We start from the raw sequence: 20,309 nt of genomic DNA on the forward strand, positions 1-20,309 counted from the left end.
TGAGCCACTTAACTCTTTAATGAAGAGGCTCATGGGACACCCTCTGGTGTGAACCACACCGCTGCTCAAGTTTTTCAGGTAAAGGTAGGAACACATGTGGTGAACAGACAGTCCCATCGATTGTGGAGATGCAGTCGCAGAGTCAGGAACAACATAAGGGGTTTACGGCGAGCATCCAACACCTGCAGGTGCAATTGGAGGAGTCCATGAGTGCCACTCAAACCAAAATGGCATGAGTGGCATCTACGGTGGAACCAGTGGGGGCGAGGGTTTTGGCTGTGGATCAGAATGTCTATGGCCTGGGGTATTCTGTGCAGGTGCTGGCCGAGGCTCAGGACAGGGCTGACCCCAGGTCACGCCATCGGGACTTCGGCCCATCCGGGCCGGAGAATACGGGGGCCTGTGTGAAGCGCCTTGATTGCCCTCTCGGCGGATTCTCCGACGTGCGAGGCGCAGATCCCGATGAAGCCGTTCCCGCCAGTTGGGAGAATGGCGGGACGGTGTCGGACCGGCGTCGCGCGGAAAAATGGCGTAAACATCGATTCTCCGATACGGCACGGCATGGGAGAATCGCACCCTTGATTCTTGCACAGCGGCGTTAGCACCGTCATCCCTTCCATCCTAAAATGCCTCTTCAACTGATTCCATATCTAGACCGTGGACTGCACCACTGGGCTCCCTGAATACCTATGGCAATGCTGCTGTCACCATAGCCCTCAAACTAGACCCTTTACAAGATTCCTCCTCCCTCCTAACCCACTCTACCACTTCTCCTTCCCATCATCGCCGCACCTTGTCCACATTCGCTGCCCAATAATAATGAAGCAAGTCTGGCAATGCCACCCCCCCCCCCCCCCCCCCCCCCCCCTCCCGCTGATCGAGGCCATTCTTTAAGTCATTTCCAGCTCTGACAAGCTCAACTTGCCAGTGCAGGAAGACTGCTGACGGGCCTGGGCGCCATTTTTAAAGGCAGCCTCAATCTTTTGAAGTCCCTCAGCGCAGCCTCAGGACAATCCTCCTTCATCCAAAGTACCTTTTCCAAGGTCTTCAAGCCCCCCCACCACACCCCACCATTGTTGGGTAAGGCCATTCCAGGCCTGGCCACTGGAATGGGTGACCTGGCACCTGGGCACAACGGCACTGCCAGTCGGCATCCTGGTACTGCCACCTGAGCACCTTGGCAGTGTCGAGATGGCACTTCCAGAGTGCCGGCATGGCAGTGCCAAGTTGCCAAGGTGCCAGCGGGAGTGCCAAGGTACAACCCTGCCCTGTCCCTGACCACCCAGGGGCCTCAATCCCTCACAAGAGACACCGTGCCTACCCCCCCCCCCCCCCCCAACAGGTGCCGTTATGACTTTGTGAACTAGTATCAAACAGCACCCAGGTTAGGTGTCCCTGGCAAGACCAGTAAATCCAGGGCTCCAGGTGAATTGGGAAAACGTATATTTAAAATAGAATCTTGGCTTTTTAAATTATGTTTGCCTGGAATTTGCCCAGCGAGAGCCAGATACAGATCGTGACGTCTTTGGAGATTCCATCAAATCTCGTTGCAAATCCCGATGGAGTGCTGAGGCAAAACGGGCGCAACGAGGCCACTGAATCACGCCCTAAGTGTTGATATGCGGCGCCTCTGACTGAATGTGTGAGATCTGTGAAGAGAGTAGCCATTTGAGTACACAATGACATTCTGAGGGTTTGATAGTGGAGAGAGCTGAGAGAGCTAGCAGAGAGGATGAGATCATTCATCCACTTCCTGCACTGGATGGCGCTCCGCGGGGGTGACAGCCATGCTGACCTCCTGGACAGCGGCCTCCCAGGCTGGAGAGGAGAGGTTGGTGTACCGCCGCTGGGGTAGAAGACATGCTGTTGGGCCCACATAAGGGGCAGCAGGGTAGCATGGTGGTTAGCATAAATGCTTCACAGCTCCAGGGTCCCAGGTTCGATTCCCGGCTGGGTCACTGTCTGTGTGGAGTCTGCACGTCCTCCCCCTGTGTGCGTGGGTTTCCTCCGGGTGCTCCGGTTTCCTCCCACAGTCCAAAGATGTGCGGGTTAGGTGGATTGGCCATGCTAAATTGCCCGTAGTGTCCTAATAAAAGTAAGGTTAAGGGGGGGGTTGTTGGGTTACGGGTATAGGGTGGATACGTGGGTTTGAGTAGGGTGATCATGGCTCGGCACAACATTGAGGGCCGAAGGGCCTGTTCTGTGCTGTACTGTTCTATGTTCTATGTTCTATAACTGAATAAGTGCTGAAAGTTAGTGTTGCCTTCTTCTTGAGGCTGCTAACCATTTTCCTCTGGTTAGCTGACATCCTGCACGGTCTGGTGAAGACAGGTGGGCTGGAGAGAGTGATATGAATGTGCTGGACTGGTGTTTAAATATAGCACTGGGGCCTTCATACTCACCAGCTGAGGGAAGGAAGACGAATCATCCAACGGCCTGCCAGGAGAGTCGGACGGGAACTCCCCAGTGCCGAATTAATGAGGTTCCAAGCACTAAATCTGGTGCGGGATCCCGCCATTCTGGTTAGCGGGACAGGCACCGCCAGCGCCGCCCGCTGCTGCACTTCGTCTCAAAATGGGAGTTTCACCCAATGGGCAGAATTCTCTGTTATTTTTTCAAAGTGTCGGTTTCAGTGAGAAAACCAGAGAGAATCCCACGGGCACTCTCAGAGAGAAAAGTGAACAAATCTTCAGCCACATCGAAAAAAATGTTTTGCTCGAATTTATCTCTCATGGTGGCCTGCCCCTGATTCAACTCACCTGGATTTACTTCATCTCAGCATTCAGTGAGGGAGCTCCTTTTAAGTGCCTGCCCAGCACTTGTTGCAAGTTCAGTTGACCATGACGGATTGTGACCATTGTGATCAATATTGAAGGCGTGTTTATTCTGTTGCCCTCTTTGTAAGTTGGACATTCAGCATGCACGAGAGGAAATGTGAATTCAAAAACAGTAATTTTCTGTTTTAAGAGAAAGATTAAAGTTTCTGGATCCTGGCTATATTAAAATGGAGTATATTAAACAAAGTCCCATAAAGGGTCAACTGCAATGGTCTGTAACCATTGAGGAAGTGACTAAACTCATGTGATCTGAGATTCCAGGGGAAAGCAACATGCAAAGAAGGTGGTGCAGGGGAATGTTCTCATAACTGTAAATATGTTACAATAAAGTTAGTGTTTGCAGCTGATAGTCTTAAGGAGTGTCTACCCAGCCCAACACCACAATAAAGATGGTGATGGCAAAAGATGTAAAAAGATGGTAATAGAAAAATTTCTACCTCTACAGGAGAGGTTTGAAAAAGTTGTAGGCCTTGATTCGGCTGAAGCGTGACCAAACTTATACAAGAGATTTGCTTGATTTTGTACCACACCAGGTGTCAAAGGGAAGCCAGACTGTGAGCAGGTCAGTACACTTCTGTACGCAATGGGCAACTGTGTGGACAACATTTTAGTTACTCTGATGATCATAGAATCATCGAATTTACAGTGCAGAAGGAGGTCATTCGGGCAATTGAGTCTGCACCGGCCCTTGGGAAAAGCACCCGACTTAGGCCCATGCCTCCACCCCAATTTCCGCAATCCAGTAACTCCACCTAACTTATTTTTGGACACCATGTGTTACAACCCAAAACCTTCATAAAGTAGTCTACAGGCAAGCACAAGCAATTCCAAAGTTATTAACCCCTGTGAACATAACAAAAGAGATTTTTTGAAGAAAGTTAGTCATTCATAGAACATAGAACATACAGTGCAGAAGGAGGTCATTTGGCCCATCGAGTCTGCACCGACCCACTTAAGCTCTCACTTCCACCCTATCCCTCTAACCCAATAACTCCTCCTAACCTTTTTGGACACTAATCGTAAATTAGCATGGCCAATCGACCTAAACCGCATGTCTTTGGACTGTGGGAGGAAATCGAAGCACCCGGAGGAAGCCCACGCAGTCACGGGGAGAAAGTGCAAACTCCACACGGTCACCCGAGGTCGGAATTGAACCCGGATCCCTGGAGCTTTGAGGCAGCAGTGCTAACCACTGTGACACTGTGCCACCCAATGAGAGTAAAGTCACACATGCATGAGACACGCAGAGTTCCACAAACATACCCAGAGACAAGGGGAAAGTGTCAACATGTTTATTTATGATTGTATTGATTTTGTATTGATTAGGAGAAGTCTGAGTATGGTAAGCAGAACAACTGACTAATTTACGACAGAATAGTTGTTGGACTAATGGGAAATATATGTGTTATATAGACAGATTTTTAATCAGTAAGGGTATTAGGTTACGGGCATCAGGCAGAAAAGTGGAGTTGAGGATTATATAAGATCAGCCATGGCCGAGCAGATTTGCTGGGCCAAATGGCCTTTTCCCGAAGCAGACTCGCTGGGCCGAATGGCCTTTTTCTGTTGCTATGTCTTATGATGATATTAGGGGGATGGCTGTCAGGAAGACAGCAGCATGTTTCTCTCAGGGAGCCCTCACCAAACTTCTAAATTAATCCAGAAGAGACGTGACATCCTCGCCCCCAAACAGCCAGCCGGCAGGGTGAGCAACCCTGCCTGGGAGACTTTAGCCCTGATAGTGAGCCTATGGGGATGGGGCTACAGGTCCAAAATAAGATGAAGATGAAAGACCTTCATCGTGCAGCCAGGGTTAGTCTGCCTCCTCATTTTACACCCCATAAACCACCCATCACACCTCCACTGTGATCTCACTCTCAGCCACCTCACCGGGTCTCAACACTCGTCTTGCTGCCCTCCTCCCCTCCCCATAATCCCCCCAGTAGCTCCTCTCCTCCACACATCCCCAATCCCACTCACCACGCATGCCAGACTTCACTACCACCCGACCTGGCAGGACTCCCACCTATACTCTCTCCATCCGTCTCATTGCAGGGCAAACTCAAGCACAACTGATGTGAGTGGGAACAGCCATACAGTGTGATGCCTGAGCTGAAGACCATCATCCTGTTTGAGGAGAGGAGCCCTGAAGCTGGTCAGGAAAGATCAGGACGTACCTGTGCAGAGGGCAAAGTGAGGGCAAGAGATGCTTATGAGAACCCTGAACACATCCAGCCATGGAACAAGCCTCACGTGAGTTAACTTTCTTCTATCAGTCTGCCTTATCATGCACTAATTCCATCTCACTCCCATTGTAGGTCAATTAGTCAGCCAGCACGGACCATCCTCGTGCCCTGTGGAGACCACAGACCAGAGAAACTTTGAGGGAGACCTTTCAGAAGACAAGACCAGCATCGAGGAGGCATCACAGTTGTCACCCGCACCCCCTACCAGTACAGATATTCACACCTCGGTGGGAATAAGTAGTAGGCAGACCTCTGGGCCACTCACTGGTGAGCACCTCACAGCTGAAGATCCACAGCAGCTGGAGGTAGGGGAGCCCCAGGGACCCATCACTTGGAGGGATTGCAGTGTCCAGGGCTCTGCTGAACCCCTGGCTGATGACATGCCCCTGGGTCCGGTCATCCTAGAGTTGCTGGACCGACAAAGATAGAACTATGAATATCAGGAAGGGATGTCAGCATCCCTCCTCGGACTGCAAGGTCGACCGAAGGAGTCCCATCGCGTTCTGTCCTAGGAGATGGTGCCATCACTCCAATGTAATGAGGCCAACACTGCGAGGGTGGCATCCACAGTGGAGACCTTGTGCAGGATGGTTCAGGTCATGACCTCCATGGCTGAGGGTGTTAGCTGCATGGTTCAGGGTGTGACAAAAATTTGTTTTTAATTTGCTCAACTATTTAGTGAGTCTTTTGATAAACACGTGACCAGAAATGAGGTCAGTGTAAATCTGCCGAGAGAGTCGGAAGAAAGAAAAGGTGGGAGGAGTGTGGGAAGATGCAGCAATGATTCTGCTTTGAGCGTTTGCCACTGACTACCATTAGAGTGTCTCTTCTTTCAACCTGTTTGCTGCATCCACTCATTTATGTTTAATTCTCTGTTATTGGAGGCAGGAGTGCATGTTTTCAGGTTTTTGATTTAGTTGCTGATCGGTCAGGTGTATTTAAATCCAACGGCACCATAGAGGTAGGTTGAATACATCTGAGTTTTTGTTTGTTGTTTTGCACCCTGCTTCTGTTTTGTTTGTTTGATCTCTGGTTCCTATCTTATCTTTTCTTAAAAAGATCTTTCTTAATGTGAAAAACTGTTACCGAGTGACTAACTTTCTTCAAAAATTCTCATTTGTTATGTCCACAGGTGTTAATAACTTTGGAATTGCTTGTGCCTGCCTGTAGACAACTTTATGAAGGTTTTGGGTTGTAACACATGTAACACAGCACTAGTGGGAATCCACGGTTATCAGTGCCGGAGGAGAGCGAGGCTTCTGCCCTTACACCAGTTGCCCTCGATCCCACGGAGGAGTCTATGGGCCTCTGGTACCCACAGGGAAGAGGATCATCAGGTGAACTTCCCAAGGCCTTCCACCAAGGAGACCCTGGGATGTCCAGCCCGTCTGATTTTCCCCACCCCCCTCTCTGTGACCGACACACTTTCAGCCCCGCACACGGAAAGGGGTAGCATGGCAACTGCCATGTTGTCTGAAGGCAGGCCTGTACCTCAAGGTCCCGGCCCTCCAGGGGGCACTCGCCAACGTCATTTCAGACAACAGGGCATAGAAGTCAACAGGTCACCTCATCCCTGGTTGTAGATCCTGGGAATGTACCAATACATAGCGGGACAGTGAGGAAGACAGTCACAAAGACGGCACGGATAAACTTAGGCACATGGAGATTAATCATCAGTGTTAGCACCATTAATTTTAATAAATATTACATTGATTGCCCATAAAGTGCCACCCCACTCTTATTTCATCGTGGCATGCTCTGCCAACCCCTGCACAACATTGCTTATTCTCCATTAACTCTGAAAGGATGACAGCTCAATGATCCACCCTATGCCCACAGTGATGGTGCAGTCATGGTGCTGTGATCCTGGTAATGCGATGAACAAGATGACTTCCCGTTGGCAGGGCACAAATAAAACGGTCTCACACCCCACCTGGCTGCTCTGGCCTCGGTCCGCCCCAAAGCGAGAAGCATACAGGGGTCCCTAGCCCTGCGCACCATTCTGGCCATTGCCCAAGTCGTTCCTCTGCTTACTCCAGGGGTTTTCCCTCGCCTTCCTCCTCAACTTCCTCCTCATCTGAGGAGGTATGGAGGTCCTCCATCTCCTTTTCATCCAACTCTATGTCCCTTTGCAGTGCTAGGTTATACAGAGTGCATCACACAACGATGAGGAAGGGGGATTAAACAGTTTAGATCTATACTCTTGAGAGTTTCGAAGAATGAGGAGAGCTCAAATTGAGGTATACAAGATGATAAAGGGTATGGATAAAGTAGAGGTGGAGCGGATGCTTCCTCTTATGGGGCATCCTCGAATGAGAGGTCATAGTCTTAAGAAAATAGGGAGCAAATTTGAAACAGAGTTGAGGAGAAACTACTTCTCCCAAAGGGTTGTGAATCTGTGGAATTCGCTACCGCAGAGGGCAGTGGATGCTGGGACAGTGAATAAATTTAAGGAGGTGTTAGACAGATTTTTAATTGGTAATGAGTTGAAGGGTTATGGAGAATGCGCAGGACAGTAGAGTTAACGCCAGGATGTGATCAGCCACGATCGAATGGGGGAGCAGACTCAATGGGCCAAATGGCCTAATTCTGCTCCTGTATCTTATGAATGTATGTGTGACAGCCACAGGGGGCTGTACGGGAGGGCTTCCCCCGATCGGTCCAAGCACCAGAACCAATTGCTTGCTCAACCAGTGCACATGTAGATGTATGAGCCTTGTTTATGTTTGGGACCTTTGCACTGGCGTCATCAGCTACCTCCTGAGTGGATTCCCTTAATCCCTGAGGTGCCATCCCTCCAGGCGTTGGTCTCCCCTGAGTATGGCTGGAATCCTCTGAGAATGTGGCTGTTGTGGACAGTCTCTGGGGAATGGGCACACGCCTGCTTTATGAATATGACATTGCCGCACATGATATGCACATTAAGGGAGCGAAATCCCTTGTGGTTCATAAGTGTTGCCCCATGCTGCCATGGGGAAGGCAGAGGCTCGTGTGTGCAGTCTATGAAACCTATGAACGGAGCAGACTCAATGGGCCGAATTACCGACTTCTGCTCCGACGTCTTATGGTCTTACGGTCCACACTTAGGGCAGGCCAGCCATGCTGGTGAAGCCCTTGGCCTTGGCGTCCTGGCTTGCCTGGTCCAGGTCAAAGTTGATGTACTAGAGAAGTACAAGTAGCGCATCTGTCACCTCCCATATATACTTATGTGCAGCAGACTAGGAGATGCCACACAGGTCACTGGTGCAGCCCTGAAATGAGCTACTGGTATATATGTTCAGCAGGGCGGTAACTTCCAGGGCCACAGGCAATGGGTGACCTCCCAGCCTATGTGACACCAACAGTAGGTCAGGGCAGCATGATGGCACAATGGTTAGCACTGCTGCCTCACAGTGCCAGGCACACGGGTAACTGTGTGAAGTTTGCAACTCTCCCCGTGTCTGCTTGGGTTTCCTCTGGATTCTCCAGTTTCCTCCCACAGTCCAAAGACTGGTGGATTGACCATGTTAAATTGCCCCTTAGTGTCCGAAGATGTGCAGGTTAGATGGGGTTACATGTATAGGGCGGGGTGTGGGCCTAGGTAGGGTGCTCTTTCGGAGAGTCGGTGCAGATGCTATAGGCCAAGTGGCCTCCTTATGCACTGTAGGGATTGTATGACCTGCATCACCTGGCACAGGTGGTCCATGGTCCCTTGGGACAGATGCATCTATGGCACTGGATCTCTGACATCTGGAGGTATGATACTCTCCTCCTGTAGCCTCATGGCTGATCGTGTCTCCTCCAATCCACCTCCATGTGTGACCCTGCACCCAGTAAATCAGTGGGGCCTGCCACTCCCTCCTCTGTAGGGCGCTGGTCTTGTACATGTGCAGCTACACATCAATGCTGTTTGTCCACTGCAATCAATGGCAGTTCCAGCTTGGCTGGCCCCATGATTGTCTCAATCCTTAAATTGAAAGGAAACAAACTAAAATGTGAGCATCAAGTAGTCCTGACAAGGCCCTGACCCATAGCCTTCTCAAGACACGGGACATCTACCTGTCCACATTCCCCTATGTGAGTACTTTCCAATGTGCTTCACTCCCTCCTGTCTCACACAATGGCCATGTCCCCACATAGGCTTCACCCAATCCACCTGATAGATGAGCATCTATCTTGGATAGCAGCAATGGCCTGTTTAACTGCAGCACCCCCCCCCCCCCCACCCCGCTCCCTGCCCAAGGGTGAGTGGTGAGGACTCAGAGCATATGAGTGCATTGAGTTATCCTGCATGCTGACTTCCCTGTGTTTTGAAGCCCTGCCACCAAACTTGTCGTGTAAGGATTGACTGATGAGCACAGTCACTTTTGCCCTCACCTTGGGGGCTAAATCTATGTCACCTCTCTCTATGGAGAGGTGAGCGTAAGCCATGGAGTTCAATGCATTGGTGCTCAGCTCACAAAGAGTTACCTAGTGGGCATCAATGCATTACAATACTGACTAAATAAGCAGAATTGAGTCATCAAGGAAGGGTCAGGGATGTGATTAGGGAAGTGGTTCCCCTCTGTAGCAGGCGATTCATCTCAAGATTCCAATTTGCACTCAGTTTCATTGGTACATTCCATCTTCATTTCCCAAGTTCTCATTGGTTTCGGGTCAAACAAGCCTCCCAACTTGAGCAGCCAGCCACCCATGATTACCTCACTGAGAGCCTGGACTCCCTGACCAATGGCATTGCACATCCCACAGCTCATGCCTTGAAGCTGCACTTTGCAGCCTGAGGGTGGGGGATCAATGTGACTGCAATCTCCTGTTCCCCTCATGGAGCTAATCACTGCCCTATATCAGAATACCCCACACTGTCCTTTGCAGCCTGGCGTTTCACTGGAATCCATCCTGGGAACTCACAGTCACCTCCTGTGCTGACTCATTGACTTTATCCACTCCTGCCCACTTGCAGCAGCCACTCCAGAAAGGCAATTCCTCAGACCCCTTGGAGGCCTAGTAGTCCACAAAAATGAAGGCCCGCTAAGGCCAAAAGGATATCCCTTTCAGAGTTGAGGTTGCTATGTTCACTATTTTCTACAGCTGTTGTAAATCATGCCAGTGTGACATCTTGCCGGTGGGTAATGAATATACAGAGAGGGTGGAAGTCACAGAATCACAGAATAATACAGTGCAGAAGCGGTCTTTCAGTCCATTGAGTCTGCACCGACACATAAAAATACCTGACCTGCCTACCTAATCCCATTTGCCAGTACTTGACCCATTGCCTCAATTATTGTCAAATCTAATCCCTGGAACTTTAAATTCATTTTTTCCAAAAGTGTCCTCGTCCTTATTTCAATAATCTGCACCACTGAAACCCCACTCTTAATTCCCCCAGTGAAGACCCAGGGCGGGATTCTCTGATCATGAGGCTAAGTTTTGATGCCGCCATAAACATCGTTGCGTTTCACGACGGCGTCAACATGCTCCCAGGAGCAGCGAGTATGACCCCTACAGGGGCCAGCACAGCACTGGAGCAACCCATGCCACCTCAGCTGCCAATGCGGGTCTGTGCATGTGCGCTGCGACCAGTGACAATGTGCGCATGTGCGGTGGCTCCCTTCTCCGTGCCGGCCCCGACGCAACATGGCATAGGGCTACAGGGGCTGTGCGGAGCAAAAGAGGCCCCCAGCCCGAGAGGCCGGCCCGCCGATCGGTAGGCCCCGATCGTGGGCCAGGCCACAGCGAGCCCCCCCACCCGCTGGGGTCAAACCTCCCCTTTCCCCCCCCCAACCAGGCCGCCCCCAGTTGGATGCACGCTGAGGTCCCGCCGGGTAAGACCACACGTGGATGGGGCCGGCGGGACTCTGATTTTTTTTTGCGGCCCCTCGCCCCATCCCGGACGGAGAATCGCAGGGGGGGGGGCTGCGTAGAGCCCACTCTGCTCTCTGGAGAATCAGCGGACAGGCATTGGGGGCGGCATCGTGCGATTCACGCCCCGCCCGGCAATTTTCCGGCCCGGTGTGGGCTGAGAGAATCCCACCCCCAATATTGTTAACTGAAAGCTTGGTGTTTACTTAATTAGTGTTACTCATGTGTAACAGTTCTTTTGATTTACTAATACCAAAGCTAGAAATTAAAAGCTGCACCTCAATTGTTGCCAATTTTTGACAGGGTGAAAATGGGTGACTAACGGAAACTTGTTTCCACTGGTTATATTAAGTAGCAATTATCCCCACATCATTATTTAGTTAATTTTGTCAACTTTCTGCACAATTTATTGTATTCATTCATCTCCATTACCGATTTTATTTGCTTTATATGGTGCTGTTTCTCCCATTCTGTTTTAATTGTTTTAAATTTATAACTCATCCATCTTCATTCAATTCATTTTTCTCAGTGCCTTGTTTACATTTCTGAATAACTCATCTTTCTCTTCTTGGCACCTATTCCCTCCCTCTCTCTTCCAACCTTATTCCCTTTCTTCTGACATCTCCTTTTCTTCATCATCTTCTTCCTTCAGTCTTTTTTTCCTTCTAATCAAAACAGCCTGGCCCCAAACTCTCATCGTCCTCCCCATACCTACCCCATCCATGCTCCCCACCTTTCATATCCCCTTCTTCATTTTCTCCTTTCAGTTCTCCCTTATCCAGGTATTTAGGCCGCTGATGGAAACAAGTCTGCTGTATCCTTTAGCCTTAATCCTGCTCTGACAGCCTCTGCCATTCTTCCATCCTCTAGATCCTCCTACATTTCCTAACCCTGCTCTGTCTTTCTCTTTCTTCAGGCCATGCGCCTCTACCATGCTCCAAAACTGTAGTGATGATTTTCCCTTTGATTCCTGGGCTCTGCACAAAGTATTAAGACATTAATTTGTATGTATTCAAGAATCACATCAATAACACAGAAATATTTTGGTAAGAAGGTGTCAAGAGATATAGGGAGAGGACAGGAAAGTAGAGTTCAGACAAAAGATCGGCGCCAAGGGCTTGAGAGTCATTTGGCCTACTCTTGTTTCAATTTTTTATGTTCTTTGGTTAAAGGAGTGAAGGGCCAACCTATTAGAGATGATCTGAGGTACTGATTCTGGAAAACATTCAAGCCCAAAAATGTAACAATCACCATCTACATATTGGCCATCATAGTGTTAATATGTCTCCCTGGCTGCATATGGACTGACATGATAGGCTTGCAAAGAAGCTGTGTGAAGTGCTATTGGACTCCTGTAGGTCAGTTTGCCAGTAAATGATATACATTTTTTTCAGTAAATTGACATATCTCAACATGTTACCAGAAACTCTCATCACAAGCAACAGACTTAATATCATTAAGGCAATGAAGGATGGAGGCTGTAACCAGATTATTTTTTTTTTGTAGACACTCAATCTGATAGTATTTAACTGTATTAGTAGGCATTGCATCCCTTGCCATAAGCACCTGCTACTACTTTTCGTGTAATGTAAAAGTCACAGCTTAGAACTGCTAACAGCAATGTATATCTGACTCCGGATTAAAACGCATGTGAAATTGCCTTCCACATTTCTCGGAAAATATCTTCACGAAAAATTGACATTTTCCATCGAGTTTGAAAAGTAATTGTCAAGCGATTGTTATCCAGATAAATGTCGATAATGCTTCCATAATAAGCCAAGTTTTCCTCACGATATGTTTCTTCCATTTATACAAAGGCACAAATAGTCCTTCCAGGACCACTTTCACTCCATCTACAATGTCTTCCAGCTCTGAATCAGAAATTGATCCTCCATTTTTCTGAGTCATGACAATTCTTGGGGGCGATTGTCCGGGTGGGTTGCACCCGATGCAAATCCCCCTATGTCGGGGGAATTCCGGGAGATGCCCAAAACTGGACTCGCCAAGCAGTTTCAGATGCTCCCAGCCCGCTCCAGCTGACATGATGGGTGTGAATAAAATTGGCATATTTAAATTTAAATTAAATATGCATGATCTGTTTTAAGCCGGATTCTCCAGGCTCCTGCAATTCCATAGTGGGATGTCTAGGTGGGGACCGCTGGTAACAGTGACTGGAGGGGCCCTGATGTTGGTGATTGGGGAGAAGTGGGGGGTGGGGGGTGGGGCTGCTGGTGTGTTAGCCTAAGATTGGGGCACCTGCTGGCGTCTTCAGGTCCCTATATGCTTCATTCACGGCACAGTTCACCCCAACCTCCAACGGATTTTCTATGTCTGGGTACAGTGTGAGCTGGATGCTCCGAATGACCCAACAGGAATCACACCTCGTTTCCCATCGGAGACCACAGTTGGAAATTTTTGGGGAGAATTGCGCTCCTTGTCTTCTGTCCATTTGTTCCAATATCATCAATTAAACTTTAGCCATAACATCCCTGCTTCTAGAAATCTCTTGTAGTATAGACCTACCATGCATCATCTGTGTGGACCTTCAAATGTGTACTGAAACTTATTTCATCAACTTCATCTACGCCATCTATGCTTATTTTGTCCTCTCACAAAATACTTTGGAATGTTTGGTTACATGAAAATGCTTGTCATGTTTCAATTTTTTTTCCTAATTGAAATGAAATGAAATGAAAATTGCTTATTGTCACGAGTAGGCTTCAATGAAGTTACTCTGAAAAGCCCCTAGTCGCCACATTCTGGCGCCTGTCCGGGGAGGCTGGTACGGGAATTGACTTAGAAGGGACTTTTACGTTAATTTATAATAGGTCAGATTTTGCAATCGGAATAACATTGAAGGCAACATTGCTCACCCATTATTTACATAGAAGTCAGGTAAAAATATGTGCATTTAAATGTGTGTTGAATCCACACTAAGTAGAATGCATGGACGATCCAGGCTTATTTCAATACAATCCTAATGCATCTCCACTCCCCAAAGGGTCTCCTTCCCCGATCTGCACCTAGGCCAGGGTTTTTATACAGCTGGGGCTCCCTTTGTAGAGGGAAAGTCCACCCCCTTAAAGAGGAAGTCCTGCCCCCTTTAAAGGGGAAGTTCATATTCCAGGGAGGTCATGGGAAATCGTATTGCCCTGATTGTTGCAACCCATTGAGGTGACAATAATGTGGAACTGAAGAAGTTGCTGTCTAAAGTGCCCTGCTCTTCCAAACGTTTCCTGAAAACGCTATCTCACTAAGAGGCATGAACAGTATGGAGTTTCTGTACGTATCTGATACATACGCTAAACCAATGAGAAAAAATTAAGGCGTGTCAATTTTGGTGTATCATTTTAATGGCATGATACGTGACACTGAGAATTAACTTTTACAAGTGCAGACGATAATTCCATCAATTTGTAATTATTGCTGGAGATTTAAAGAAGGTAAAATGCTTACTTTTTTTTGAACTGTTCTTTCTGTGTCTTAATACAATCTTTTAATATTTCTCTTTTGCTTTCTGACGTGGTTTGCCATTTAATTGAATGACCCAGATCTTCCAGCCAGCAGCAGAGAGGATGTGCCACTGCTGACTGTGATTGAAACTACCCATTAACCATTTAATCTGGCGCCCATGTACCTTTAGGTTCTGGCTCCAGTTTGAATCCAGTGACAGAGTTGGGGGAGGGGGCAAGTGTCAAGTGTAAATTCCAGCAAAGTCATAGCCCCTTTTCCATCATGAACTGAAAACATGTCTCTCAAAGGTCTGTTTTCGGTTCATTGATTTGCACTGTACTTAGATAGACCCAAAAAAACCTCCGAAACCGCACAGCTTGATTCCCAAAATGTTCACCACTTTCACAACCCGTGCAAAGTTCACCTCATCACCAGTCAACAACGCTTATCCTTCACTTGCCCCAAAACTGTTCACCCCCTCCTTCACCCCATTATGAACCCCGTAGAGATCGATAACATTGAAAAAGAAATTCAAACTTCCCTGCAACAACTAAAAAGTAGATACAACAAGATTTCACATTTCTTTTTTCCAATTCAGGGGCAATTTAGCGTGGCCACCTACCCTGCACATCTTTGGGTTGTGAGGGTGAGACCTACACAGACATGGGGAGAATGTGCAAACTCCACATAGACAGTGACCCGGGGCTGGGATCGAACCCGGGTTCTCGGTGCCGTGAGGCAGTGGTGCTAACCACTGCGCCACCGTGCCGCCCAAAGATTTCACATTTTTGATTTTTACCGTAACAAAAGACTAAAAGCACTAATTGATGAAACATTGTCTTTGAAGGTAACCTATGCTTCAAGCCATAAAACATAACATTCCCTTTTTTCTTTTGGTACAATTGAAAACATGCTTCACAGATATATTATGCACTGTCCTTTAAGGGGACATTTCATTCTCCTTGAATCAGTCCAAGGTGATTCTTACCTCCTAATGGTTTAATTCTAACCATTTTCTTTCTCAGTCTGGGAAATATTATTCTCAGAACCATTTTTCATGATGAAGTTTCAGGTGCAGAAACTGCATATTTCATTATTTTAATGATCTCTTATCACAAGAGGAAGTTATATATGTAAAATGTAAATTTTGCTGACTCCAAAGGTTTTGTATCTTGTTTGAAGGAAATCAACTGCATAAATGTGAAGTAATGGAAACTGTCTGCAGAGAAGTTGGCGAGCAGGATATGCTGTTTATGCGGAAATGAATGACTTCAAGGATACCAGTATGAAAGCTGCTATCATTGCGACTTTCTTCATAACTGCCTGTTGGTTTGGTACAGTATCTCTTTACCTTTTGCAAACTGCCGCCTTTGAAATACCAGTATACTGATTATTTGCACCTTTCAAAGCTAACTAACTTACAACCCATTTTCAGAGTCTTGATTTCAAAGACCTTCTGATATGACAGAAAAACTATTATCAAACCCTTGTTTTTTGTAAACTGCTACTTAAGATGCTGAATTCAGACTCATATAATCCTGCATTCACACATTTCATCCCTTTTTAACTTTTATGCTTAAAAAAGTCCTATTTTCTATGCTTTAGTGCATCATTTTTTAAAATCATACTTACCCACTTAATGGGTTGCGGATTAAATTTGATTAGTTTTGTAAGTGACGTTCCATATTAGGGCACCATGGTAGCACAGTGATTAGCACTATTGCTTCACAGCACCAGGGACCTGGGTTCGATTCCCGGCTTGAGTCACTGTCTGTGCGGAGTCTTCATGTTCTCCCCGTGTCTGAATGTGTTTCCTTCGGGTGCTCCCGTTTCCCTCCACAAGTCCCGAAAGACATGCTGTTAGGTGAATTGGACATTCTGAATTCTCCCTCTGTATACCCGAACAGGCGATGGAGTGTGGCAACTGGGGGATTTTCACAGTAGCTTCATTGCAGTGTTAATGTAAGCCTACTTGTAACACTATTAAAGATTATTATTACTTAACCATTGAGTTCTTGTGGGATGCGTACCTGCTTTTCTTAAATGGAATATATCTTTATAAATAAAACAAGGTTGATACTTCCTATTTATTGTTCCTGGCTAATTATCTGAAGAGAAAACATTACAAATGTAAACAGTGGGGGAATAGCAAGGGAGCACGGCTAGGTGAGTTACTCTTGCAGAGAGCTGGCACAACAAAACTGGCCCTATGGCCTCTTCTGTGCTGTAACCATTTTATGGTTCTGTGATTCTATGAATAGTGGAGTTCTAAAACTTTCCTATTAATTTTGTGTTTCGAGTTTTTGAATTGAATCTGTGATAAAAAAGAACAACATACACTTATTATTGCAGATTAGACTCCTACTAAAATGATAATGGTGGAGATGAATAAAGTTGTGTAGGTAGATGTTTAATTCATCGTTAACATGCAACCTGTGTAATCTGGCGTTCTGACAAAAACAGGAAATATTCTAAAATTGAAAATGATTTAATTTGAACCAGAGTGTTATATTTCTCTGAAACATGAATCTGACTTGTTTTTCTTGAAATAATTCCACAGAGCTGCGTGTGTGTGTGTGTGATATTTTGGCCTTCAATAACTTTGGGATACACGGAAAAGGGATTATTGATGTACTAAATTAGACCTTGTCTTCATTTTCAAAAAAATAAGCAAAATCTTGGCAAAAGGACACAATTTGTAGTGTAGATTGGTTAATTTAGCATCTTGCAATTGATATGGAAATTATTGTGAGAGAAAAAAAGATGTCATCGCACTCCAGTGTGGTGCAACATTTCAAACCTCATGTTAATACTGCACCTGGGACCATTTTCTGCTTCCAAAGGCAAAGAGGAAGTATAGCACAAGCCTGCTGCAGGTTACACCATTTTCAAAGCTTATCACCAATTCCACCTCACACAAAAAGCCTCCAACTATTCGCAGGATGTTTTACTCGGTATGTACCATGTTTCTTTTCAGGCCAACAGACATTTTGACAACTTTTCAAGTTGCTTCCAATGACGCATCACAAAAGAAGAAATTTATCAAAGAGCCAACAAAAATCTTAATATAGACATAAAATAAATCAGTATTTCATTGGATACGTTATTTATACAACAAATAGACCCAGCATAATATTATCCCAAATATGTACATTATTTGGTTGAGCCTATTTGCTGGATTAAAAAGTGTACCCAACAGAGTGCTGATATGTCTTCTGTAGTGTGAATACATTCCATTTTAAATCAACATTATTGAAACAATCTATGATGTCCAATATATCCACTTTTTATATTTAGTTATATTGGTACTATTGTCGCACTTTATCAATTGAGTTTGAACATTTCACTTCCATTATCTAAAGTGATAGCTTCATATCTTAGAAATGAGAGCGTCCATTTAAACTGCCAGACTGCTGATGAAGGCAAATGTGATATATTTATATATACGTATTTGAATGATGCATACATTTCTTTGAAACTGTCTGCTCACTTATTTCTATTAAAGCAACTTTTCCCCTGCTATTTATAATTTGTTATGTGGTGAAAAGTCCCAAAACAATGTAAGAAATCTCCGAAAGCCAGTTTCTTTGCACAAACGGTTCACAATTTGTATTGAATTGTCACTACCTGTGCTCTGAGCAGTGATTAGAATAGGTTACTAATTTTTATGTACCCATTAAATAAATCTCATTTGTGATATTATGGTATTTGTGAATAAGAACAATAATAAATGAAATGTGTATTTTAAAAAAACCCGAGCTGGAATTCTCCTGCCGTTGCGATTCACTTTTCCCGCCGCCATCACACTTGGAGGTTTCCTGGCAGCGTGGGGTGGCTTCATTGGCAAGCAATGGGAATAATGAATCCTGCCGCCAGAGAACAGCCCGGTGCCGTGAAAAGCGTGGCTGGGAATCGGAGAATCCAACCCCTTAACTTTGGCTCTTGACAATTATTTTGTCCCAGTCTAAGGTTAAAACTAATTTGCCTCTGATGCAAATTATTTGAATATTTACCAAGTATTGCTACTTTTTCATGTGCAGCCTCTTCTTTGCCTTTGCAGAACATGAAGTACATGCTGTCCATCTAACCACCGTCCTGGGCAACAAGATTAATTTAAACTGCTCGACTAATCAGTCCTTGAAAGAAATTATACTGATCAAATGGAGTCGATCAATAACGGCAGGGTACCAAGACATTGCATCCTACAATGCTGATTATGGCTTGTTTAAATTCTTCAAAGACGACAGACTAACAATTTCATCTTGTAATGGAACTTGTCTTCAGATACACCCTGTAAACCTGACTGATGAAGGAAATTATACATGTGAAATTACAGCTTTCCAGGGAATTTTTCGAAACCGCTTTTCTTTGTTCGTCATAGGTAAGATTAACATCAAGCTCACCGCAGAACTCGTGATTTTATCACTAAAAATTACTGGAGCATTGTGTGTCAATTTAAATATATATTAAAAGTACTCGTTCATAAGAAGAATATTATGAAATAATTTAAGGCATTCATGTGATTTAAGATTGAGACTAAAGGCTCTTTAATACACAAAAACAGAAGAATTAGGCGCAAGATTAGGCCATTCCGCCCCACCAGCTTGCTCTGACTTTTGATAAGGGCATGGCTGCTATCTTGTCTTAACTCTACTCTCTCCCCCTGATAACTTTTGATTCCCTTGTTAGTCAAGGATTATCTAACTCAGCCTTAGAAATATTCTATGACCCTGCCTCCACTGCTCTCTGGGGCAAAGAATTCCACAGACTGACAACCATCTGAGAGAGAGAAAGAATCTCCTCATCACTGTCTTAAATGGAAGAGTCCTTAATTTAACCTGTGTCTCCTAGTTCCCACAGGCTGAAACATCCTTTCAGCATCTGTCAAGTCCCCTCATGATCTTATATGTTTCAATAAGATAAACTCTCATTCATCTAAACTCCAATGAGCACAGACCTAAACTGCCCAACTTCTCCTTAAAAGATAATCCCTTCTTCCCAGGAATCAGTCAAGTGGGTCTTCTCTGAACTGCTTCTAATGGGATAATATCCTTTCTTAAGTAAGGAGACCAAAATTGTACAAGGTCCGCCAGATGAGAGTCTGAATTTTCATCTTTGAGGAGGGTAGCAGGAGTTGGTAAAATTCACGACTTGGCCTGCCCCTGACAGGAGAAAGTGTCCACAAACGCAGGCTCTTCAGTGCTGGAGTGCCGGGTGCAGGCTGAAGGCAGGTCAGCCGACCTGGGTGACATTCAGAAGCAGCCACTGGCAATGCTGGGTGTGGAAGCAAGCTGTTTAAAAGGTCCACCTCAGCGCAATGGGACAAACACCCGCCACCCCTCACCCTTCACACTGTTAACAACCCCACATATTCCCCACCCTCAATCCATGCCAGCTCATGCCCCCACCCAACCCTCTGGCCCCTCATACCCCCAATGCTAAGGTCTACCCTTTCACATGGTCCACACACTCCGAATGGTAAGCTATGCCCTTTCACCCAGCCCATAGTCCCTCACACTCCGAATATCAAGCTGTGACCCTTCACACAATCCCCATGTCCCCTCATTAAGTATACTTGGCTGAAAGCCCAGACAACTATTAATCGTGCTGAAACAGCTGTTCCCCAGAGAACACATTACTTGATTGACAGCTTAGGGTCTCTGATATCTCTGGTCAATTTTATAATGTTGAAATGCACATGATTAAGTGGCTTCAAGGGCTGACAATTTTTGTTGTTGACATTTTAAAGTTGTATTGCCTTACAGTGAAATGCCTTTTTTTTTAAGTAGAAAGATTTAAATTAATTACTTTTTTTTTTACAAAGCGGACTGTCAATATGGGGTTAATTGATTCTATACAATGCACTGGGCATGGAAGTGCCAGAGATTGGGAATTATTTTTTTATTCATTCATGGGATGTGGGTATCACTGGATA

General features: G+C 45.9%; 1 protein-coding gene across 4 annotated transcripts in view; it reads left to right on the plus strand.

Moving 5' to 3' along the window:
* The first annotated feature begins 5,035 nt into the window (after positions 1-5,035).
* LOC119968614 (nectin-3-like protein) overlaps positions 5,036-20,309 on the plus strand; it is a 71,174-nt gene continuing 55,900 nt past the window's right edge. For 2 of the 4 annotated variants that reach the window (XM_038801237.1, XM_038801240.1), the window contains exons 1-3: positions 5,947-6,044; positions 15,557-15,708; positions 18,435-18,755. In XM_038801237.1, coding sequence (XP_038657165.1) covers positions 15,636-15,708; positions 18,435-18,755 — 394 coding nt within the window. In that variant the 5' untranslated portion in view covers positions 5,947-6,044; positions 15,557-15,635. Of the gene's footprint in view, positions 5,091-5,946; positions 6,045-14,157; positions 14,365-15,556; positions 15,709-18,434; positions 18,756-20,309 lie in introns of those variants that run through there. The other 2 variants (XM_038801239.1, XM_038801238.1) reach the window with 2 other exon arrangements.

This window comes from Scyliorhinus canicula, chromosome 7 (assembly GCF_902713615.1).
Source record: "Scyliorhinus canicula chromosome 7, sScyCan1.1, whole genome shotgun sequence".
Lineage (NCBI taxonomy): Eukaryota > Metazoa > Chordata > Chondrichthyes > Carcharhiniformes > Scyliorhinidae > Scyliorhinus > Scyliorhinus canicula.